The sequence below is a fragment of the Psammomys obesus genome, unplaced genomic scaffold (genome assembly GCF_907164565.1).
Source record: "Psammomys obesus unplaced genomic scaffold, mPsaObe1.curated_primary_1811, whole genome shotgun sequence".
Classification (NCBI taxonomy): domain Eukaryota; kingdom Metazoa; phylum Chordata; class Mammalia; order Rodentia; family Muridae; genus Psammomys; species Psammomys obesus.
Window position 1 is genome coordinate 18,792,089 of NW_026592118.1, and position 25,915 is coordinate 18,818,003.

At 37.0% G+C, this 25,915-nt stretch overlaps 1 protein-coding gene across 1 annotated transcript in view; it reads right to left on the reverse strand.

Annotated features, from left to right (window-relative positions):
- The window catches only part of Gnat3 (G protein subunit alpha transducin 3), a 44,708-nt gene extending 26,460 nt beyond the window's left edge, over positions 1 to 18,248 (reverse strand). The window contains exon 1 of the mRNA XM_055612902.1: positions 18,131 to 18,248. Coding sequence (XP_055468877.1) covers positions 18,131 to 18,248 — 118 coding nt within the window. The remainder of the gene's footprint in view (positions 1 to 18,130) is intronic.
- Between the last annotated feature and the right edge of the window lie 7,667 nt (positions 18,249 to 25,915).

Consider the following 25,915-nt stretch of genomic DNA (forward strand, 5'->3'; position numbering starts at 1 on the left):
ATCTATCTATCTATCTATCTATCTATCTATCTATCTATCTATCTATCGATATATCTATCTATATAGAGAGAGAGATTTTAAATTGGGTGGATAGGAGCTTTGGAGGATCTGGAAGGAGTTTGGGGATAAAAACAGTATGATCAAAATATACTGTGGAACTTATTTTAAAGGAAGACACATTTAAAAATAGATTTTGTCCCTAATTTGAAACAACATTTATTGAAGTTTCTGTATGGTTTTAAGTGTTTTCATGGGCTTGGGTGAACAAATAGAGATCCATCTAAATTTAACTCTTATGGCAAAAAAGTTTTTATTGTCCCTGGTAAGTCTTAATGTATCTGATTTCTGCAGTTGCCTAAACAGCTGTCTATCATGTAGGCTACAGAAAAATATAGGGTGGTAAATAATCCTTCATCAACAGGTAGTTGATGAAGGTGGTGATTCTTCCTTTTGGAAAAACTGCCATGATTCTTATCCATTATTATGCTAGGGTGCTTTCTCCCACAGGTCATTAAAGTTAGAAACAAAGTCAATGAATGCAAAACTCAGCAGCAGTAATTTGCCAGTACTCCTTCATAGACATTATTGTTATTATTATTAATATTCTATCTATTTTTACAGAGCTGGTGTTAAAACTAGCGCCTGTGGTCTCTAGGCATTCACTCTGCCATAAAAGTGTAAACCATCCCTGTATTTTTAAGTACTAGCAAGAGAAGCAAATATTGGAAACTAAGTATCAGCAGGCACAGCTATACAAAATCTCACTCCACCAAATCAAATACATATATTTAGTTATATTGGCTTAAAATTTACCAGCCTTGGGAATATGAGAGGAAAAGTCAAGGACTTTAGCAGGAGCTTCAGTCCTATCCTATGCAAATTTATAAGTCTATAGGATCAGGAAACAGCTTGTAGGCAGAGCATGTGTCTGGCATGTGTGAGGCCACAAGTTTCATCTCTATCACAACACACACAAAAATAAAATTCCACAATTATATGATTCTGTATGTGTATGCATGCTGTGGCATGCTTTTTGAGACCAGAAGATAAACTTAAATGTTGGTCCTGGATCACAAAGAAATGCGCTATCATTTGAGAACCACTATTAGTTAGGTAAAAAAAAAAAAAAAAAAAAAATCACAAACATATTCCATTTTATTTCTCTATGTTATAGAAAACTCAAATCTGTGTCACATTTTGGGACAAAAGTGACTTGTAGGTTATGCCATAGTCTAAATGTTCATTCGGAGTGCCCTTTCTTTTGAGATTCACTGATAACAAACTAGGTTGATTCCAGGAGTTCTTTGAAGGCACAACACTTGTCACATGCTCTGGTCTTTTTATGTTAATAGGATGCCTTATTTGCTCCAACCTATGGACATTCACTACTGTGCTTTAACCCACTAGAGCTAGAATTATTTGTAATATCAACTATGATGGAAGTGTGATATAAGCCACTGCTATTCTCTATTTTTGAAAGGATAATGATAACTAAAAATCTCCATATGTTAAATGCAGGTGCAAATTCTCAAGCATTTTTGATCTTTTTTTTTCTTTATTAATTACACTTTGTTCATTTTGTATCCTCCCTGTGGTTCCCTCCCTCCTCCTGTCCCAATCCCTCCCTTCCTCCACCCTCTGCATGCATGCCCCTACCCAAGTCCACTGATAGGGGAGGACTTCTTTTCCTTCCTTCTGATCCTAGTCAATTAGGTCTCATCAGGAGTGGCTCCAGTGTCTTCTTCTGTGGCCTGGTAATGCTGCTTCCCCCTCAGGGGGAGGTAATTAAAGAGCAGGCCAATCAGTTCATGTCAGAGACAGTCCCTGTTCCTATTACAATGGAACCCACTTGGATACTGAACTGCCATGGGCTATATCTGTGCAGGGGTCTTAGGTTATCTCCATGCATAGTCCTTGGTTGGAATAGCAGTCTCAGGAAAGACCCCTGTGCTCAGATTTTTTGTTCTATTGCTCTCCTTGTGGAGTTCCTGTCCTCTCCAGATCTTACTGTTTCCCACTTCTTTCCTAAGATTCCCTGCACTCTGCCCAAAGTTTGTTTATGAGTCTCAGCATCTGCTTCGATACACTGCTGGGTAGAGTCTTTCAGAGGCCCTTTGTGGTGGGCTCCTTTCTGATACTCCTTGATGAAGAGTGTGCTGCTTGTCACTTGCCAGAGTTTTTGAGCAGCTCCAGTTCTTATTAAAGGGTATCTCCCCCATATATATATCCTGTGTGTGTGTGTGTGTCTGTCTGTGTTTGCTGTTACTAATATGATGGGGACATAACACAGTTGAACCAAGAGGCCACCTGTTCCCCAAACCGTTGTCTTAGAGATTACCTAACAGCTCTGGCAGTAGGCAGAGCCTTTAAGAGGTCCTCTGTGTCAGGCTCCTGACTTGTTACTTCTTTTCTCCTTCTTTTGTAGCAGCCTTATTTGTAATAGCCAGAAGCTGGAAACAGCCCGGATGCCCCTCAGTGGAGGGATGGATGCACAAATTGTGGTATATCTACACAATGGGATATTACTCAGCAATAAAAAACAAGGAAATCATGAAATTTGCAGGTAAATGGTGGGATCTGGAAAAGATCATCCTGAGTGAGCTATCCCAGAAGCAGAAAGATGTACACAGTATATACTAACTCATATAGACATATAATATAGGATCAACCTACTAAAATCTGTACACCTAAAGAAACTAATCAAGAGGGAGGACTCTTGCTAAAATGCTCACTTCCTATCCAGAAAGGCAAAGAGGCTGGGCATTTTTTATCTTTAGTTGCTTAGAGCCACTGATGTGCAGTCCAAGAATACTGAGGGCAATGGTCAAGATCAGAGGGCAATCACACTGATAACACTAAATGCTGGAATTTCCCAAACTATTTCTGAGACTAGAGGAATTGTAAGTATATAACAATTATTTGTGTAACTTATCAGGTAATTCAGAATGTCCCTAAGGGATGCAGGATAATTAGTTACGTTAAACTAGCAGATAACTTTTGATGAAACTTCCTATTAGTAATTCATATTTTGATTCGCAATTATTTTAAAAGTAGCATTTAAAGATTTTTAATTTCTTAAAAAGATTTTCTTTGCTCTGTGTAGTAACTTTAGTGTTCTAAGAGAAGATCTTAAACAGTTAACTGCAATATTGGCATAATTCCTAAAGAAAAAAACAACCCATCTAAAAAATCTCCTTCAATATTTAAAACTCCATCTCAAAACTCCATCTCAGAGATGAACTGTTCATTCCCACTCTCACATTGATTGTAGGTCTTAGTTCACAATCACCACTCCATGCTTGTAGGATTAGGTCATGTTATAGGGCTAAATATACACGTGACAGCATGTTCTCATATGCCGAGAACACCCTAAAATAGTTCCTTCCTTCTAAACCGTGGTCATAACTAACATTATTTTCTGGGCTAAAGAGTACCAAAGGAATTTTCACAAGGTACAGATCTGTTTCTTTGAAGAAAATAATATTTCAAATAACAATTAAAGTTGAACTTAATTTGTGTTTTAACATGCACAAATTGTAAATAATAAAATAGAAAGAAATAACACTATTGCTATACAGAAATACTACAAGAATTTAAAATCTTTTAGTACAAGTGTCATACCTGTAACTGAACTCTACTGAGCACATGCAAGGCTTGATTGCTCATTTGGCCAAAACAGGCAAGATATGATTAAATAATTTGACATATCTTGATACGTATGATAATTTTCTAGGCCATTAAAATCCAATAATTGTATAGTAGAGGAAAAGTTAGAATGAGCCAGCCTTGTCTATAGTGTTAGTTCTGTGCATGACAGAAATAAGAACTGTAGAGGTGAATTTACTTATAAAAACCTCTATCTACCTTCAAGAAACTCTCAAGTCTCCTGCTAATGCTCTTCATAGTACTTTGTTTTCAGGCATGAGTTAATAGAGCAAAAATTTAAGTGGTTTCAGGGCTTAGTTATTTTAAATTGAAATGAAAGGCAGTATTTGGATTAAAGTGCCAGCCTCTCATCATAGTTAGTCTTTTTAAGGAATGACTTGTCCCACCCAATAATTCTACTCATAAGTAAAATTAAAAATCTCTATCTCCTCTACATGACATACATTCAAATAGCCTGGACCCAAAGATGAAAGAAAAGAAGCACTGTGCATGTGATTTTAGAGTTAGAAAAATATATTTTATTTATTTATGTTATTTCATTTAGCTTCCATATATTCCTGATTTTTACTAGGCAACATGACTCAGTTCTATCACTATGAGCTCCAGTTTCCTTGTCTACCAAATTTGGTTTTTAGCGGCATAGCTTTTGGAGATTAAATTATAGATACAAAAGAGTTGGAGAGCATTGTAGCGAATACTAGATGTCTCATTTGTGGAGAATGTGCTTTCATCATTTTAAGACCCTGCAAGAAAAGTAGCTTCCAGTCTTTTTCTGATTTTACATTTATTTTGTTTTTGATAACTTGTATATGTATGTCTGTGCGTATGTACACACAAGGGCAAGCCCCTAATGGTTCCAGAAGAGAGCATCAATCTCTGGAGTAGGAACTGCAGGCAACTGTGAGCCACCTCACGTGGGTTCTGAGAACCGAATTCAGATTCTCTGGAAAAGCAATAGGCTCTCTAAACCATCGTAGATATCTCTCTAGCTCTCTAGTATTCTTTTAATGCTTTCTTATGGATCGTGCTTGTTAGACTTCCTACCCTCTCTCCACTCCTCGCCAGTACCAAGGTTCTGAGATTTCTGGTGCCGCAGTGTTTACAAACACTGTCATTCAGTTACAGCATCATGGAGGAAGCCACTTTAGCCACAGCCTTTTAAAAACAATTATTATTTTAACAATTAATTCACTTTGTATCTAGGTTGTTGGGCTGTTGGGCTCGCCCTCATCTCCTCCTGGCCCCCCTTCCTTCCTCTTTCCCTCTTTCCCTCTTTCCTTCTCTTTCCCCCCCCCCCCCATCATTCTCCAATAGTCCACTATACAGGAAGTCCTTTTCCCCTACTATCTGACCCTAGCCTATCAGGTATCATCAGGATTTCCTGAATCCTCCTTGAGCTGGCAAAGTAACTGGATTCTTTTCAAAATACAGACCACAATTTGTTTGTCTTCATGATTTTGATTTTACCTAGCTTTTTTTGTCATGTTTTTTCCATAGAGTTCCATGTTTCTTCCATAGTTGTTAAGAGCTTCTTCCAGAGTTAAGAGCATTCTGTATTTTCCACATGAAGCTAGCCACAATATGATTTTTTTAAACTTCAACAAGTGAATCTATTACACTCCACTTTGTTTATTTAAAACATATTCTAAAGTATAATTTTTTCAAAATTCTGTTGATTTTAAGTCATAATAAAGGGGGAAAAAGAAGTAAATGTTGTGCTATTAGTTACTGTCTGAAATTCCCATCATTCACATTCTTGATTTGTTCCATTATTCTGTGTTCCCAACTAACCCTACTTGATTGCAATTCATGCCTACGCACCTTTACCCAAATTCCTGGTACCTGTCAAGGGAAAAGTCAAGGACAGGAAAGTGTTAGCATTTATTCTGTTAACAGGAAGCTGGTAATCATCATTAATCCTTGTTTACCATCCATAGACAACAATACTAAAGGTTGTTCATCAATGAGCATGAAATTTAGATTTCTTCAGACTATCTATGTAAGGGAATTCTCTCTCTTCCTAGTTTGCTTTTGATAGGTACAGAAGAATACTTACCTTTTTTATTTTGATGAACCTTTTTGCCTTTCTTGATATAATTATGATGACTATTTTCTATTAACATGATGCTGTGGTAAATATCAATGAATATCCTTATAGTACTTGACCACTATTCTTAGGATTTATCTATCGTATAATTCTTCTATTCCTATTTTTACTTTGGATTTCATATAATCCTGTCTCTAGTCTATCAATATATTTTTAATATTTTATAAAGATAAACCTCTCATTGTCTGTATCAAATCTTTTTAATGAACTGACAAAATTTTCCTGTACATGTTTATGTAATGTTGAAATTATCTGTCCATGAAATATTTGGTAGATTTTAGTTGAAATGAAACAGAAACACATGTGTAAGTACTGTTTTAGTTTGCAAAAAATAAGTAGAAGAATTTTTTTTTATTTTCTACAAACATTTTATGTTTCTAAAAATGTTTCTTAAAAAGATGAAAGTTTGGGAAGACAGTACTTCAGAATCCGGTATTTACATTGCTTGCCTTTACCATTTCCTCATTTGCTCATCATTACACTCTCTATCATTAATAAACATCTGGTTTCCTCTGCAGATATATGTACTTATTTTTACTTTGTTTTGTTTTACTGAAACTTTGGAAAGAAATTGGACACTTTTACCACCAATGCTTCAAGTGCATTTTGTATAAATATGTAACTATGTAAGAAATTTTAAATATATAAATATGCAAATATATAAAGATGTTAAATTTTATCTTAATCCAAAGCATTCTCTAATGAACACTGAATATTCAAATTTATCTGATTGCTACACAGTCTTTTTCATTCATCTCTTATTTCCTAGATTCAAGATCCACTCACAGTTTAAACATTTTTGTCATTACCTTAACTTAAAGTTTACAAAATTTCCCCCTGTACTCTTGGTGATATTTTTATTTGTCTTTATGGTGTTAACAAAGTTTGATACTCCTTTATTATTTGGAATTGAATAATCTCTTTTGTTTGGTTATTGTTTCAGGGTAAATATATTTATATAAATGTTACATATATTGCGGGTTTTTTAGTGTATCACATTAGAAAGTATATGGTGTGAGATGAAATTCTATGCCTGTTATTCTGCCTTAGAACCTTGTTGATTAATATATCAAAATTCCATAAAATCTCTCATCAGAGAAGCTGATTACAAATATCTCACGTAGGAGAAATTACAGACTCCTATATTTCCTTTTAATGGTCACTTATAAGTGGATATTAGACTAAATCTAATACGCCATACTAAAATCTGTATGCCTAAAGAAGCTAAGCAAGAAGGAGGACCCTGGGTAAGATGATCAATCTTCATTCAGAAAGGCAAACGGGACTGACATCGGAAAAGGTAGAAAACAGGAAAAAGGACAGGAGCCTACCACAGAGGACCTCTGTAAGACTACCCTGCAAGTTATAAAAGCAGAGTTGCATGCTCCAACTTCCAATATCATATTTATTTTGAAAATATCTGACAATGTTCAAATTACCTAAAAGTACCAAACCACCGTATATAATTAAAATTTTGCAATATTTATAGTTATTATGTGCTATTCTTATCCATAAGTAGTAATAATAATAAATACCAAGGTAGAAAAGGATGGATATGTGAATGATTTATATTGTGGCCATGTTCATAGGTACAAATTTATCTTAAAATTTACTAGGTTCTATTTTTTAGTTTTTATTCTTTTATATTCATTACAGTTTATTTAGTTTTTATCCCAGCTGCAGCCCCTTTCTTCACCCCTCCCAATCCCACCTTCCATTCCTCTTCTCTACCTATGACCCTCCCTCAGTCCACTGATAGGGGAAGCCCTCCTCTCCTTCCATCTGATCCTAGTCTATCAGGTCTCATCAGGAGTGGCTGCATTGTCTTCCTCTGTGGCCTGGAAAGGCTGTACTCCCCTGAGGGGGAGGTGATCAAAGAGCCAGACACTGAGTTCATGTCAGAGACAGTCCCTGTACCCCTTACTAGGGAACCCCCTTGGAGACTGAGGTGCCATGGGGTTTTAGGTATATATTCAGGAGTTTTAGGTTATCTCCATGAGTGGTCCTTGGTTAGAGTATCAGTCTCAGAAAAGATCCTTGTGCAGATTTTCTTTTCTTTTTCTTTTTTCTTTTTGGCTCTCCTTGTAGAGCTCCTGTTCTCTCCAGGTTTTTCTATTTCCCCCTTCTTTCATAAGATTCCCTGAACTCTGCCCAAAGGTTGACTATGAGCCTCAGCCTCTGCTTTCATAACTTGCAGGGTAGAGTCTTTCAGAGGCCCTCTGTGGTAGGCTCCTGTCCTTTTTCCTGTTTTCTACCTCTTTCAATGTCAGTCCTGTTTCCCTTTCTGAATGAGGATTGATCATCTTACCCAGGGTCCTCCTTCTTGCTTAGCTTCTTTAGGCATACAGATTTTAGATTTAGTCTAATATCCACTTATAAGTGAATATATACCATGTGTGTCTTTTTGATTCTAGGATACCTCACTCAAGATGATTTTTTTCTAGTTTCCACCATTTGCATGCAAATTTCATGTGTTCCTTACTTTTAATTGCTGAGTAGTATTCCATTGTGTATATGTATCACAATTTCTGTATTCATTCCTTCATTAAGGAACATCTGGGTTGTTTCCAGCATCTGGCTATTACAAATAAAGTTGCTACCAACATGGTTGAGCAAATGTCCTTGTTGTATACTTGAGCATCTTTTGGATATGCCTAGGAGTGGTATAGCTAGATCTTTTTTATTAAATTTTTATTTTTTATATTAATTACAGTTTATTTACTTTCTATCCCAGCTTTATCCCGCTCCCTCCTTCCCTCCCAATCCCACTCACCCACCTTTATCTCCTCCCTGCCCCTCTCTAAGTCCACTGATAAGGGAGGTCCTCCTTGCCTTCCATCTGACCCTAGCTTATCAGGCCTCATCAAGACTGGCTGCATTTTCCTCCTCTGTGGCTTAGCTAGGTTGCTTCTCCCATGGGAGGGTAGGGAGGTCAAAGAGCCAGCCACTGAGTTCATGTCAGAGACAGTTCCTGTTCCCCTTACTAGGGTACCCACTTGGATATTGAGCTATGATGGGTTATGTCTGAGCAGGGGTTCTAGGTTATATACATGCTTGGTCCTTGGTTTGAGAATCAGTTTCAGAAAAGACCCCTGTGCCCAGATATATTTGGTTCTTGTGGAACTCCTGTCCTCTTGGCACAATAGGTTAGCACACAGTACTTACAGCTGGATCTTGAGGTGGCACTATTCCTAATTGTCTGAAAAAGGGCCAGATTGATTTCCAAAATGGTTATACAAGTTTACATTCCCACTAGAAACAGAGGAGGGTCCTCTCCAGCATGTGTTGTCACTTGAATTTTAGCCACTTTGATGGGTATAAGGTGAAATCTCAGGGTCATTTTGATTTTCATTTTATTTTAAATACATAAATCTGAATGTCAATTATATTTCACAGAGTTTTCAAAATTATATATTCACTTTAATGGATCTTGATTATTTTCAAATGTGTCTTTTTAATCTTATCACTTTACCTTTTAGGATAGAAAATAAAGAATCTAAAATAGAGAATTATATTATTTTTTCTCTTATGTGAGCCTATTTTAGATAGTTATCTATTTGTCTAAATGTTCTTTATTTTTGACAATAATCTATACAACTTTTTAGGATAAATAAAGGTTCCCAAAGAAAGCTTTTGTTAATCACAAGGCTATCCTGTAGGCATTACTACATGAAAACAGAAAAATGTAGATAAGGAAACTAAAGGGCTGACTATATCAGATATATTTTTCATCAAGATTGTCCCTTTTTAAGGACTGAGAAAGAAATTAGGGAAACAACACCCTTCACAATAGCCACTAATAACATAAAGTATGTTGGAGTGACTCTAACCAATCAAGTGAAACACCTGTATGAGAAAAACTTCAAATCTCTGAAGTAAGAAATTGCAGAAGATATCAGAAGATGGAAAGATCTCCCATGCTCATGGATTGGTAAGATTAACATAGTGAAAATGGCTATTCTGCCAAAAGCAATCTACAGATTCAATGCAATTCCAATGAAAATACCAACACAATTCTTCATAGATCTTGAGAAAAATTATCAACTTCATATGGAGAAACAAAAAAAAACCCCAGGATTTCCAAAACGATCCTGTACAACAACAGATCATCTGGAGGCATTTCCATCGCTGATCTCAAGTTGTACTACAGAGCAATAGTAATAAAAATGGCATGGTATTGGCATAGAAATAGAATAGTAGATCAATGGAACCAAATAGAAGACCCAAAATTAAACCCCTATGGATATTTGATTTTTGACAAAGAAGCCAAAACCATTCAGTGGAAAAAAGACAGCATCTTCACTAAAGTCCAAGTGGATCAAAGATATCAACATAAAACCAGATACACTAAATCGGTTAGAAGAAAAAGTAGGTAAGCTATTGGAACTCCTTGGCACAGGAGACAACTTCCGGAACAGAACACCAACAGCACAGGCTCTAAGAGCAACAATCGATAAATGGGACCTTATGAAGCTGAAAAGCTTCTGTAAAGCAAAGGAAATAGTCATCAAAACAAAACGACTGCCTACAGACTGGGAAAGGATCTTCACCAACCCTACATCTGACAGAGGGCTGATATCCAGAATATATAAAGAACTAGAGAAGTTAAAAAGCAGCAAACCAAGTAATCCAATTAAAAAATGGGAAACAGAGCTAAACAGAGAATTCTCTGTAGAGGAATATCAAATGGCAGAAAAACACTTAAAGAAATGCTCAACCTCATTAGCCATCAGGGAAATGCAAATCAAAATGACCCTGAGATTTCACCTTACACCCATCTGAATGGCCAAGATGAAAAACTCAAGTGATAACACATTGGAGAGGTTGTGGAGAAAGGGGAATCCTCCTTCATTGCTGGTGGGAATGCAAACTTGTACAACCACTTTGGAAATCAATCTGGCGCTTTCTCAGACAATTAGGAATAGTGCTTCCTCAAGATCCAGCTATACCACTCCTAGTCATGTATCCAAAAAAGGCTCAAGTACACAACAAGGACATTTGTTCAACATGTTTGTAGCAGCTTTATTCGTAATAGCCAGAACCTGGAAACAACCCAGATGTCCCTCAGTTGAGGTATGGATACAGAAATTGTGGTACTTTTACACAATGGAATACTACTCAGCAATTAAAAATGAAGAATTCACGAAATTTGGAGGCAAATGGTGGGACCTAGAAACAATCATCCTGAGTGAGGTATCCCAAAAGCAGAAAGACACATATGGTATATACTCATTTATATAGATCTATAAGATAGGATAAATATACTGAAATCTATCCCCCTAAAGAAGATAAACAAAAAAGAGGACCCAGGGTATGATGATCAATCCTCACTTAGAAAGACAAATGGGATGGACATTGGACTTAGGAGCAAACAAGTAACAGGACAGGAGCCTACCATAGAGGGCCTCTGAAAGACTACCTAGCAGTGTATCAAAACAGATATTAAGACTCATAACCAAATCTCTGCCAGAATTCAGGGAACCAAAAAAAGGGGGGGGGGGGGAGCGGGGATTTGATAGGACCTGGAGAGAACAGGAGTTCCACAAGGACCAAATATATCTGGGCACAGGGGTCTTTTATGAGACTGATTCTCCAACCAAGGACCATGTATGGATATAACCTAGAACCCCTGCTCAGATGTAGCCCTTGGTAGCTCAGTATCCAAGTGGGTACCCTAATAAGTGGAACAGGGACTGTTTCTGACATGAACTCGATGGCAGGCTCTTTGACCTCCCCCCCCCTCCCAGGGAGAAGCAGCTTTGCTAGGCCACAGAGGAGGACTTTGCAGCCACTCCTGAAGATACCTGATAAACCAGTATCAGATGTAAGGAGAGGAGGTCTCCCTTACCAGTGGACTTGGAAAGGGGCAGGGAGGAGATGAGGGTGGGAGGGTGAGATTGAGAGGGAAAGAGGGAGTGGGATACAGCTGGGATACAAAGTTAACAAACTGTAACTAATATTAAAAAAATTAAAAAAAAGATAGTCCCTTTAAAATCCCACATCCACAATTTAATGTAATAGACAGCTATACTTGCTTTTGCTAAAAAGGTATCACAGAGTTGTATATCGTAGACAACTATACCTCATTCTTCTCCAGACTTCTATTTGATCCACATTTCACACATTGTCGTTAATCTACCATGCTTTCCTCTCACTTACTATAATATGCAATTAAACATTAAATTTCTATGACTTTTGTCTTTTAAAGCTTTCTACAATCTAGGAAAGGTACTGCCTGCAATAACTATTTGAAAATATGGAGACACACAGCTACTCAAGGTGCTTAGAATAAGAAGTAGTTGAATGTTTAATCCTAAACAAAATATTTATACCATCTCAGACTGAGAGAATGTTATAGAGGAGAGGAAGAAAGTAATATAAGAATTTGAAGACAGGGAGAGGGACTGTAAAATTCTGTTTTCTGGCCTTAACATGGTCATTGCAATTGTGATGGTCATAGCAGATTAGGCCTGCACAAAACTGGGCCTGTTAACAGTCAGAAAGATGAGTCAGAGGTGAGTGCTTGTGAGGCCCTACACTCCTCTCCTACCCTTGATGAACCACTGACAACTGAAATATCAAGAAGGAACTGGGGTTGGTAATTATATTTAGTTGTGCATTCATTCCTGAGCCCTCTAGGCTCCAATGGATGCTTTGGAATTCACAGACATATAGACAGACCTGGTTAAACTTAGGAGGTCACAGAACAGAATAAAAAGACACGAAAGTACATCCTTATGTAAATGTATCAATTTTCTTTATCCATTATTTTTGTTGAGAAACATCTAGATATTTTCAATTTCTAAGCTGCAATGAACATGGCTGAGCAAGTGTCCTTGTGGTAGAGTCGAGCATTCTTTGCTTATATGACTAAGATTTCTTTTTCTTCTCATTAATATTGGTTGATTTACTTTACCTCCCTGTAGGAAGTTCCCCTCCTTTGACTCTTCCCAGTCCCTCTTTCTCACCATCTCTCCTCTCCCATTTTCCTTTAGCCCCCACCATTTCTCCTCAGAGAAGGGGAGACCTCCCATTGTTATCAAATTCACCTTGGCATATCAAGTAGAACTGGAAGCATTTCTTTTCTATCAAGGATATACAAGGATGCCCAGTTAGGGGAAAGGGATCTAAAGGCAGGCAACAGAGTCAGAGGAAGCCTCTGCTCCTGCTGTTGGTCCCATAGAAGGACAAAGCCGCACATCTGTTACATATGTGTGTAGGGGGGCAAAGAAATGTCCCATGGTTGCTCTCTGGCTGGTGGTTCAGTCTCTGGAAGCCCCTTTGGGTCCTGGTTAGTTGATTTCTGTAGGTTTTCCTGTGGCTCTTTCAATCATTCTTCCTCCTCTTACATATGATTCCCCGAGCTCCAACTAAGGTTTGGCTGTTGGTCTCTGTATCTGTTTCCATCAGCTGCTGGGTGAAGCCTCTCAGAGGACAGTTTTGTTAGCCTCCTGTCAATCCATGAACATGCCTAAGATTTTTATAGCTGGGTCTTGAGGTAAATCTTTTCCCAACTTCTGAAGGAATCATCATACTGATTTCCATAGTGGTTGTACCTCGTGGTTTGCAGCCCCACCAGTTGTGGAGGAGTGGTCCTCTTCTTCCACATCCTTGTCATCATGAGATGTCACATGTGTTTTTGATCTTAGCCATCTGACAAGCATGAGATGGAATCACAAATCTGTTTTGATTTGGATTTCCCTAATGGATAAGGATGTTGAACATTTTTTCTTAAAATGTTTATCAAGTGTTTTGAGATTCCCAAACTCACAACATGAAAATTGCAGGCAAATGGATGGAATTAGAAAAATTCATCTCAAGTAAGGTAACACAGAAAAATAAATATGATAGGTATTCACTTGTGAGGGGATATTAGCCACTAAGCAAAGTAAAACAAAGTTACAAACCATACACCCAGAGAGGACAGGTTGAGAGAATGTGCCTATAGATGGGCACATGGATCTCCCTGGGATGTGGAAATAGAAAATATTTTATGGGTGGACTTGGGACAAATGGGTATAGAAGTGTGATTCGGGGGGATCAGGTTGGGGAATGGGTTTGAGGGACAAAATACAGGGAGAGATGCCTAGAATTAGAGGGCGTTTGAGGGATGAACCTAGTGAAGTGAATACTTCATGCAATATTTAAAGGTGATCCTAGGATCTAGCAATGAGGGCTAGAGTCTCAACTGGCCACGCCCTGTAACGAGAAGAGGCTTCCAATGGGGAGAACGGATTACATTCAATTGAGTTGTGGGCCAAAGGAGTCCTGTGGAAATTACCAGGCAACAAGCAACCCAGGAATTTGCTGTGACAAAGGGTTGTTCTCTGCAAACTGACAGTGTGGCCCTATTGCCAAGTCAACCTAGTGCCTACATAGAACATGCTAGTCTGTTTGGCATGAGACGGTACTGTTCAGGCTACCAAAAGAGAAATGTGGAGACCAACCCAGCCCCCAACGCCTTTAACCTACAATCTGTCCTGCCTGCAATAGGGAAATTGCAGCACAGAACTTGTGGGAATAGGCAACAAATGTCTGATATGATGTAACGCTCTATGAGAAAGAACCGATACCCAACAGTTTCTGAGTAACTAAGAACCAAATACTAGACAGTCCAGAGACCTAGTGTAAAATCAAACATGACTGGCCAAGGAAAATTAATAAAATGACCCCTAATGATATTCTGCTATATACATTGATTAGTGCTTAGCCAGTCATCATCAGAGGGAGTTCTTCTGGTAGCAGATAGGAACAAATACAGAGATGCACAGTTTGAAATTATGCAGAGCGACAGACCTTGAAACACATAGCTCTAAATGGGATGTTTCCATCAGATCTCCCCCCACCACACACACACCACATCAGAGCTCAGGGAATCCTATGGAAGAGGAAGTGGAAAGATTGCAAGAAGCAGAGGGTATGGAGGACACAATTAGGACAAGGCCCTCTAACTCAACTAAGCAAGGTGCATACGAACCTTCAGAGACTGCAACAGAGCAAGCACAGGGCCTACAAGGGGCTGCACCATTAGTTTAGTATTTTTATAGAAATCATGACTGCGAGAATGAGTGGGTCTCTGACTCTTGTGCCTGCTGCTGGGATTTTATTCCTCCTGTTGGGTGGCTATGTCCAATTTTGATAGAAGGGGTAGTTTTGTGCTTCATCTCATTATATTTTATTTCGTAATGTTTGGTTGTTATCCCTTAGAAGTATTTTTTTCTAGTGAGAGAAAGAAACGGAGTGGATACTGAGGCCACGGATGGTGGGGAGGGGCTGGGAGGAGGGGACGAAGGGAAAACTCTAATCAGGATATTTTGTATGAGAAAAGAATCTATTTTCAGTAGAAAGAAGTGACTGTCAACTAAGGAAAAAAAAAAAAAAACCTAAACAGGGGCAGTGAACTTGTAGAGGGGATCAGCCCCTTAGAATCACTGAGATCTATTTCTATTAACACATCTACTTCACAGAACATGATGGAAAACTTAGTGTTCTAAGTTGTGCCACCCAGAAATTCACTAGACAGGAAGATGAAAGTAAAATGGATTGCACCATGTTTTGTTTGTTTTGTAGATTTCTCTCTCTCTCTTTGTAAGTACTGAGTTAAATTCAGAATTGGTCATTAACAGAATCAGGCTCATCATGTCATCATAAGACCATTGTTCAGAGTCCACTAACGACTATGGAGGTGTTTTCAATGAGAGCCCCAAGTCATTTTGAGGGCGAAGGAATAGGAGGGCGAAGTTTATTTCTTTAAGACATTGTATGGTACCTTAATGAAACCAAGTTTAAGATGAAAAATACAGTGTAGATAACTCAAGCTCAGTTAAAAATGAGAATGAAACAGATTTTATTGTTTTGAACTGACAACTAAATCAAATTTAGAGTTCAAAGTTGAAAAGGGAAAAAAATGATCTAATGCTTCAAATATAATCAAAACAGGGAAAACTGAAGAGTGTGATTTATTTTACTATTTTATTAGATTAAATAAAAATTTATTTCATTATTAGCTCAGCCTACTTATTGTTGGGGCCAATAATGTAGTGGTATGAGAATGAATATATGAAACTATCGTTATCTTGGATAAACTAAAGACATGCTATTACTGTTAATGATTCTTTCTCTTCCCTGTTAATAAAAGTTATTCTTTCAACTTGATGAAACCCACCACTTAAGTGTAACATCTGTTATTTTCATTTCCACCTGAGAGCTTTACACAAAACAAGTTGTGACACGATGACTAGCTCTCTGTACTGTTCCGCTTTTCTGGTTATAGAGGCCAGTGCATAGCAGTAATCTGTGAGCTCTCAATTCATAATTTGGGAAAACTCAATTTTCTTTATTACCTGTTTTTGGAGTTTTATTGTCAATGACACATTTTCAGTCATTTCTTCATATTATTTACTGTGTTCTTTCTCATCCCAATCCCACGTCCAGTAGTCCAGTTCACACAGACCTCAAGCATCATAGCTTTGTGGTTGTTTAACAGTATTGTCATTGAAATTGGTAATATAGCCATTTCAGAGATTTGGCTTACAGTTTGTGTTTTTATAAACTAAGAGAAAATATTTTTAAAATGTCATGTCAAAAACATTTATCAGTTCTTTGGGAAATTTATCTCTCCATTTACTCTTGTCTTTTATTTATTTATTCATTTTTAAAGGGAGATAGGGTTTATTCTGACTCAACTCAAGGTATACTCTGCCATTGTGAGGAAGTCAAAGAGGCAGGCACTTAAAGAAGTTGATCAGTTGTATTCAGAATCAAGACACAGACCACAGGGATTGCATGTATGCGAATGCTCAATGCATTAGCACCATGTGCCAGCGCAATAGAATATAAAAGGCACTTGTGGCATTGCCTGACTTTTCCTTCTACATTTTATTTACCTTTGTCTTGTCCATCTAACTTCGACTCCAGTGTAGAGACCATGACAGTTCTCTGGAACTATGGAAAGTACATTTGATGATTTAAAAGCACTAACCCATTACCTTCCTAGATCGTTAATCTCTAGGTGATTATCTGAGTACAAAGAAGGAAAGAACATGTCCCTTTCCTTGAGTAACAGAGTTAACTTTAAAACTCAGTAGTGTGAGCATACTTAAAGAACACTTAAAAATGAGGAAATTGGTTGCATGATAGATTCATGAACCTAAAATAATGACTTTATTTTTGCATAAAACTAGCATTGGGTAAATACACAGTGTCAATAAGTCAAAGCTCTTATTTTTGTTTGTTTCTGTATTGATTTAGATTTTTACTGATTTGGGGAATCATTTATTCAATATTTTAACACAAGGTTAAAGTTTCAAAACCAAAACTAATTGGGTGACTAGTTGGGCCTAGGTAGCCTGGAAACACACTCAAGCAAAATAGAAGACTGAATCCATGAATGTCTCTTACTGGGGCATTCCCTAAATTACACAATATATTTACTTAATATATATTGCCATATGTTTGAACTAAAAATATCATGGGTTTTAATGTCTTAAATTGTACCTTTTTTTCTGCTTTCTTCTCCAAAACTCCATAGTCCAATTTCCCTTGAATCTCACATGATGCTGAATGAAAAAGAATTACTATGCCCAATTCTGCCACCTTCTTCCTCCCACAAGTAGTTATAAATTCTATTGTTTCATGTCACTGACCATTTTATGTTAAGCAGTTTATGAAAAATATGTGGCACCCAGATTATTTTAATTCATTTAGTTAATTGAGCAATTATTGAAATTATAGTAATCATAAAACATTGTCCTTTGTTTTGAATGGATAAAAAGTAGAGAGATAATTTGTGGTATGGGTGAATATGTAATTATTCTATAAGGAACTGAATGTCATATTTTTAAGTGTACAGCATTATTAAAGGTACTATTGCTCCTGGAGTCTTAATAGAATTCTTGATATAATTTTAAGCACATTGTCATTATTTACATAAAGCTCCAGATTAATTGATTTTTGCACATGGAATTTGATGTCAACACTCAGCTATTTATGTATAAGCAAATAGGAGACATTTATAATTTATCATTAAGGATTTTAGCTGTTATTTGGGAAACATTAGAATGCAACAAAGTAACAAATGCATATGAACCTTCTTTTAGTGCTGATATTATGTAGTCCTTGAAAGAGGTAAACTGAGGCATCTAATATTTATTTCATATACATTGTAATAAGTACGGAGCACAAAACAAATTGTGAAATACATATAGACTACAGATAAAAATCTGTCCACTTAGGATTTCACACATATTTTCATACGAAATCTTCCATGAAGCTACACTCTTTAAATTAAAATGTGAGAAAAGTAAATACATGTCATAAGAAAATAATCAGATGCTGAGAGCAAAAGAGAAACGTTACCTAGCAGCAGCAGCTTAACAGTTCTTGCCTCTCGTTCAGCATCTTCCTGAAGCTTCTTCTCCAGTTCTTTTGACCTTTTGGCTGACTCCTTGCTCTCTGAACTAATTCCACTTCCCATCTTTTGAAGGTAGATGCTGGTCAGTTGATTGCTCCAACTTTTCAAGCACGGAGCACAGCTGTGGTATGTCTATAGCCCTTAAGAGGAGGGCTTGCTCCAGCAGGCAGCAGCCTATGCCCTGAACCCCCAATTCTGCTTTGACTGAAGGGATCTTTTCCATCTGTCACCTGATCAAGAAGGAAAACCAGGCAACTCCAATGGAGCCTGAGGAGGAAACTCATTATGCTTTCAAATTAAGTGGTCACATCTGGTTCACCTTCAAAATCATTCTTACCTGCCTTAAAGTGTAGCACAAAACACAAGAAAAACATTTAAAATCTTTACATTCAACACAGTCTATGATAGGCAATTCAAGTGAAATGTTTTTCACCAACAGGAAATATTTATCATTGGTATTCTATTTATTATTATTATTTTTATTTATTATAACACTACCATTTTATCTTCAGATACTTTGTTTTTCAGATTCTTTATAATCACTCCTATGCCTCAGAAGTATGTAAGATGCTATTCAAATTAAATTTTTCCTATTTTACACAAATATTGAGAATCTCTTAATATTTCAATAAATTAGAAAACATTTAAAAACTGAAACAAAGAATATATTTATACATGTTTATACATGTTTCATAGCTACAAATGTAAAATTCTAGGTCTGGTATCTTACCTTACAAATTTTTAGTCTCATAGGATTCATCTCTATGAATTGAGCTTTTACTGCCTGTGAGAAAGTCAATCCATCAAGGCTAATTGAAGGCCCACTTTGTAGACACACTGATCTATGGTCAAAATGAGCAGCACTCAACTCTTTAGGGCCATTAAGTAACAGCTGCTGAGATGGGGATATTCAGAGTGACTTGCTACCCAGGGAATAAAGACAAGTGCTCTTGGAAGCAGAGAAAAAGTTTCAATTCTGATAATAAAAATACTAAATATACCTAAATATGTTCCATATCTTTTAGCTATTCTACTAACACCCTAAAATTCTTGAACATTGACTGGCTCAAGGAAAAAGATGATTTACACACCACTTCTGTTCACATATCTGTAGCAAAAAGTATTTAGCAGACTGTCAAACTATATTCTTCTTATAAACACAACTGTTTGCCTGTGACAACAAATGTGTATTACACTGCACGTTGTAGGGTGTCAGGGTGTCTTTAATCATAAAATGCTGGAACAAAACTAGTTGGTCAAGCTGTCACAATTGCTCTTCAGGGATTATGTGTAAAGTTTGAACAGGTGGGGTTTTGAATATTCATACAACAAGGAAATAGGCCACCAGACTAAATACTCATTCCTGCTTTGTTTACTTTTGCACATTAAATATGTTGAGCTGAAGATACACAAGCATAGTCAAAGGATCCTGGATTTTATTCCCCCAAAGACATGTAGCGATCCTGTAAAGATTCAGAAAGGCACATATGCAAAGATTTATGCAAATCATGTGCCATTGCTTTTACTATGCAAAGAGCAAGTCCCAAAGGAAGGAGATCCGCCCTGCAATTTTGTTTGTGAGCAGCAGCCGGGCAGGCAGGCTCCCACCTCAGAATGAGAGGCTTAGCACACTAAATCACCTTTTGCTATTCACATTTCGTAGGTTGAATGGACATTGTACCCAAATATTCAAGATTCCTACATGTTTTATACCTGCACAGGATTGACAGTATATAGTATATCATTTGCAATCAACTAAAAATACAGCTCTAGCTTTTGTGCAGGGACATATGTGCTGATGAGAGTTTCTGTGTTTCTGTTTTCAAAGTCTTCCTGAGCAGCTTACTAACTAAAGTCAATTAGCTATTTGAGATGTTATAACCAAAAATTCAGTTTGTTCTTGAAAGCAAGAAACACAAAACTATTCCAAAGACTATCATGTTAAATCTGTATACACTGGCCACTAATAGTGAGAAATTGTACTATATACAAACACACACACACACACACACACACACACACACACACACACACAAGAATGAAAGGTTTTGTTGAAGGGTCTGATCATTCAGAACAATTGAATATTACCTTTCAGGCACTGCATTCTTAGAATGTGTGATAGTATCTTCCTTTTGGCATCTTTCTTTCCAAAAAAGAAAATGAACTGGAGGTTGAATGAGTTAAGATTTACTTCTCTAACTCACAGAGTTACAACAAACCTGAGCAGTACAAGGAATTATCCTCAGGCTGTTCATGGGGATATTAGGTGATTTTATTTTTTAAATCTGATTTATTATTATTTTACTTATTTTATTCAACAGACAGTTCATGGTGATCTACGTTTTAGTACTGAATTTCAAATTATGTTTTGGGGATGTTTCTCTTGTCACTGTTTATTATCTGGGTTTTTAGAGTCATTGACTTAGCTTTTGGGGTTTTTCCATGAGCTTGATTTCAGCGGTTCATCTCCTGCTATAGACATTATCTAGGCATTATCTAGGCAAGCAATCAGGTGTGCTGTTATTTATTTTCATATCTCATAAGAGGTGTTGATTTCAAGCATGGGGTCCCTGGGCATTTGGAGTCCCTGCTGCCTTAGCGATGACCTTTCTACTTGCATATCCCCACGGAGCAAGAGACAATGCATTTTTCCTTTGCTAATGGTACTCAGATGTGCACTTCAGGGAATGCTGAGCAGGGCATTTGCCCTGGAGAGCTCAAGCCTTTGGGGCTTCCAGAAAACAATCTTTCGATCTTGGGGTAACATATGAAAGCTTGCCTCTTCGAGTCAGTACTTCTGGAGAGTACAGTGAGGTGGCAATGCTGACATTTAAGTATCCATGTTGCAGTAAGTTATACAAGTGTGTATGGGGTGAAGTTGGTTTCCATCTTTATTTATTCTACGCACTCTTTATAGGTAGGGATATGATTATATTTAACGATGACTGATTATATATAGCCATAATGTTACAGAGTACTTCTTTCTGCCTCAAATTCTATTGTAAAATTCTTTCTGAGTGTATTACATCATTTTCATCACCAATTCCCTTGTTTTCCTGAGTTTTTTCAGCTTTGATTATTACAACAGCTCTTTATTAAGTTTTCTGATTATAGACTCTGCCCTCTTCCTGTTCGGTTTGCCTGATTATGTCAGACTAAGTTATTCTACAGCAAAAATTATTAATCCTTTCTACCACAAAAGAACAACCACAAATGACTCCCTGTATGTTAGACTTCTTCATCAACAATTTTGTCACCACCCAACTATCAAAGAATATGTCTCAGTTGTTGTTTAAACATATTTTCTATTTTAGTTGATCTTTTGAATGGCTTGCCTTGCTCAGCCTCCATTTCTAGTTTTCATTCTTGATATTTTTTTCTGAATAAAGATGTTTTTGTGTTCTAGACATAGTTTTTTCCCATAGTATTCGTATGTTAATGAAGAAGGTAGATTAGTATATATAATCTCCCTTGTGCTTTCATCTGCTGCCTGCTTTAGCTTCCTAGGTAGCTGGCTATTAACACAAGGGTGTTAGAACCTTCTTCTTTCCTTCTGTCCTGTGGATTGAGTACAAAGACTCATTTATGCCAGAAAAACCTTACATTGTTGAGCTGTATGTGCAGGTTTCAATTCACCTGAATGTTTTAAAAATGCTTGTAAGAACTGAATTAAAATGTTTCATTTGGGAGAATCCAAGCAAATGAGTTGGGAAATATGGATAGTAGAAGAAACTGTGTTGCAATACAGTTGCAATAGAGAAACAGGCAATCCCTAGGAGATCTGAAGCTGAGATGATCCTTTGGGCTTATGTTGAAATGAGGCAAGAAGACTGGACCATTTATCACTTTCAAGAACCAGACATTGAAATATGTGTTACAGTCTAGAGAAGGCATGATTATGGATGGGCAGGGTCTTATGGGTGAGGATAATTTCTGCACAAGGAGTAGGCAAGGACAAGGATCTGTCAGTCAGTGGAAAAATTCCTTCTTCATGGGAGATGATAAGCAGTGAGCCTGCGCTTGTAGTACAACCCTCCCTTCACCTGTGCCAACGAGTGGTAATAGGGTTTAGTGTTTAACACACATTTGTGCTTGTCCCACGACTGAATACTTTCATTTCTAGGGAAACTTACTTGTCTATGCTACCATGATGGCTTCACATATACAACCATTATTCATCGTACCCCAATTCTGCTGTTTGTTCTAGATTTCCCTTCCCTGGGACAGCACTGCGCGGCTACTTCGCTCACATTTTCCAGCAGTGAAGAGATTTGGGAAACTTTTAGATGGTAACAGTGCTGAAGAAGCAAACCAAAATCACATAGGATAATAAAGTTTGATGAGATTTGGGGGTTTTAGTGGAAAATACGTGGGTAAAAGTGGAAAATGAGATTGATATATTATTAAAATAATTCTCTAGCTTGTCTTATCTGCTGAGATAATAAAGACTTTTATCATTGAGAGTTACTATTCCCTGCTCACCATACCCTTTTTGTGCCATGGCTGCTGCCTTTGTTATTTACAGTAAAATTGAGCAGGAAGCATTGATAAATATGCCAGATCATCTGGGCGCCAAGGTTTTACTGCCTCATTTTACTGCATAACTGTGGTCATATCTGGTGATGACTTCATTCCTACCATTCTGGTGATTTTCTTTCTTGTCTGCTGGTTTTTTGACAGAGAGAACCTGAATATACAAAACCATAAGTTCACACTGTATGTTTCATAACCTTGGATATCCTTTCCAAGGTATAAATAATTTAGTGCAATCACTCTGCTAAGAGATACTTGATTGATCTCTTGAAGGGACTACAAAACACAAGGACTCTCTTATTTTTCTTATAGAGAGGTAAAATTCTAGAAAAAGTAGAGATTACATCACTCATAGTGTATGGAAGAGTTCTTCCTGACAGGTGCATGCCAAGTCTCTATTGCTACCACCATAGCTATTCTTTCCTTAATTCACTGGTACAGCATTAGGGAATCTATTGAGATAGGCTGAACTGATATCAACAGGGCAAATTATTCTGCCTAATGGCTACCTAGAGCCACCTCCATGGTGGCTAGTCATTATATGGCATTGCAACAAAATTAAACTTTTTTCAACAGGTTCATTCATCCTTGCCTCTAAAGCATTTTATCCATGACCTTACGATTATTTCATTCCCAGGACAGAAAGTCCCCAGACAATTTCTTTGCAAAAACCCACGACTATAAGACTCTATCTTACCTAAGGTCACTCTGCTTTTCACATGAATTGGGCAAACGTGCAGTTACCAAAATTGTATCCTTTTGCCAAAAGCTTTGCTCACAGCTAACTTTTGTTCTACCACTCAAAAGGAAAATAAGACAGCAGCAATTTACATTTGGTTTAATTCTACGTATCAACCCAACCCAGCTGTGAAGTTACCTTGGCCCTGTTCCTTATTCATTTCCTTGTTACCCAGGACAGCTAAGGGAAAAACATTGGTGACTAAGCCTTTAGTGATGCAGCTCTCTTGTGCCCTTTGGTCATGCATTGATTGAATTCTAGATAGAATATTCTTACCAAACAGCAGGCTCTTCTTAAGCCAAATTTGTGACTGAGTGCATCCTTATACAACCAGTTTCATGATAGGAGGTTCTAACCCACAGAGTAGTGTCATGACCAAATGCTCCATTTTTTAAAACTAAGATTTAGTATGGTGGAAGAGCTCTTCTAAGACAATGTATTTTTGTGATAGTTGGCTTGCCTTTGCTCTCCATTTTTTTGTGCTATGATTTACCATTGGCTTTCTATAACTCTTAAGACACCAGTTTCTACCACCCAGAGAGTCATTTTCCAATGCAGCCAGCCAGCATGTATGCTTATTAAGTCATGGCAGATCACAGACTTTAGAGAGGAAGGAAAAGAAAGCTTTATGCCTTTGGCTGGATCTAGAACATTAATCCTTTTCTGCTCTCAGTGAACTTTTAGACTCATACAGGACTCTCCAAAATCTCTCTGGTCTCAGAATATGAAGAATTACTGGTTTTCCTGGTTGTACAGCTTGCTGACATATGATGAGACTTTCCAGTCTTTGTAATGGTGTTCAATACCTCATGACAAATGTCTATGAGAAGTTACTGAAATTAATTCACACCTTGTGAACTAATTCACACCTTGTGAACTAATTTGTCACCGATATTAATTGATGAACTATAGACTTTGGAATAATAAAAATCTGAATGACAATCTTATTTTCATTATTATTTAACGTGACTCAGTGAATTATAACATCATGTTATAGTTTGACTATATCTGCTCCTGGTGAAATCGTGCTAAGAGATTAGGCTGTGAGATCTTTACCTTCATCAATAAATTAGGGCCTTCATTAAAGAAACAGCATAGTATATGTTGGCTCGCCCTCCCGGCTATTATTATTCTCTGAGCATCATACAGTATTTGAGAGAACACAACATTCTTCTTTTTCTCAAGGTTCAGCCGTCATCAGATGGCTAAATGTGCCAGTACCTTGATCTTAAAGTTTGGAATCTCTAAAAGAGTGAAAAAAAATTAATTTTGTTTTATTATATATCCAGTTCCTGAGACTTTGTTGCAGCAGCACAAATGTGTTAATATATGCCATAAATGATTTATGTTTTATTATTTCATTTATATTTTATGTTAAAAAAAGGTATAAAGAAAATTGATAGGAATGCAATTGCATTGTGGGGATATTTACACTTCAAGGAAAACAACAGTTGCCAAGAAAGTAGTTGACACTGGGAAATGGGTAATGTTTAAATGTCTGATCTAAATCTAAATCTAGACAAAAGCTTTGCTATATTTCACCTGCCAGTTTTAATTAACAGTCATATAACCCACAGTAACAAAATAAATGTATACACATAAATTACTTTCCTGGGACTGCTGTAGCAAACTACCACAAGCTAGGCAGCCTAAACAGCAGGAGTTTTATTTCAACAAACTAGATTTTATTACTTACATTGTAATATAACCAAATAGTGTAATTCTTATCAAAAGATGAATGAAGCTTACCTACTCCTTTAAAACATTGAATCATGTTATTCCAACTCATTGAAGCTGTATTTTCTTCCTACCAATGGGTCAAAGACATTCATAAAAGTTGCAGAAAAAAATTAGTTTCATGGCTGCAGAAAAAACATAGCAGAAAAAAATTAGTTTCCCCATTACTCTCCTAGTAAAAACTACTATCATATTGCAGCTGAATTATCTTTTCTCCAGTAAATTCTCAAATGACCTCTTTAATTATTCGGTCTTATTTATGTATCTACTAATTTGAGCCAACATAAAGAGATACTCCTGACTGTTGTCCAGGAGGGCAATAGAATGAGTTTGTGAGACTATCACACAGTATTACAGTGTGACTAGCAAATAGTGTTTCATATGTTTTGATAAATATCACATGAATCTATCTCTGTCTTTCACCTCTCTCTCTCCCTCTATCTGTCTGTCTCTCTCTCTTTCTCTCTCTCACACACACACACACACACACACGATTGAAAGAGAAAAGAGGCAAGACCTTTACACGGAAATCACAGAAGTGAAGTTACGGCATTAGCTAGGCATTCAAGTATAGATAAAATTTGGCATTATCCACAGACCTTTACAGAATAGCCCAAAATAACTAGAAGCTTATAAAATTTGTAGACTACTTATCAGGCAGATGTTATTCTTTTATAGTGATTCAATATTATGCAAATTTATATTATTTGGCTTACTTTGT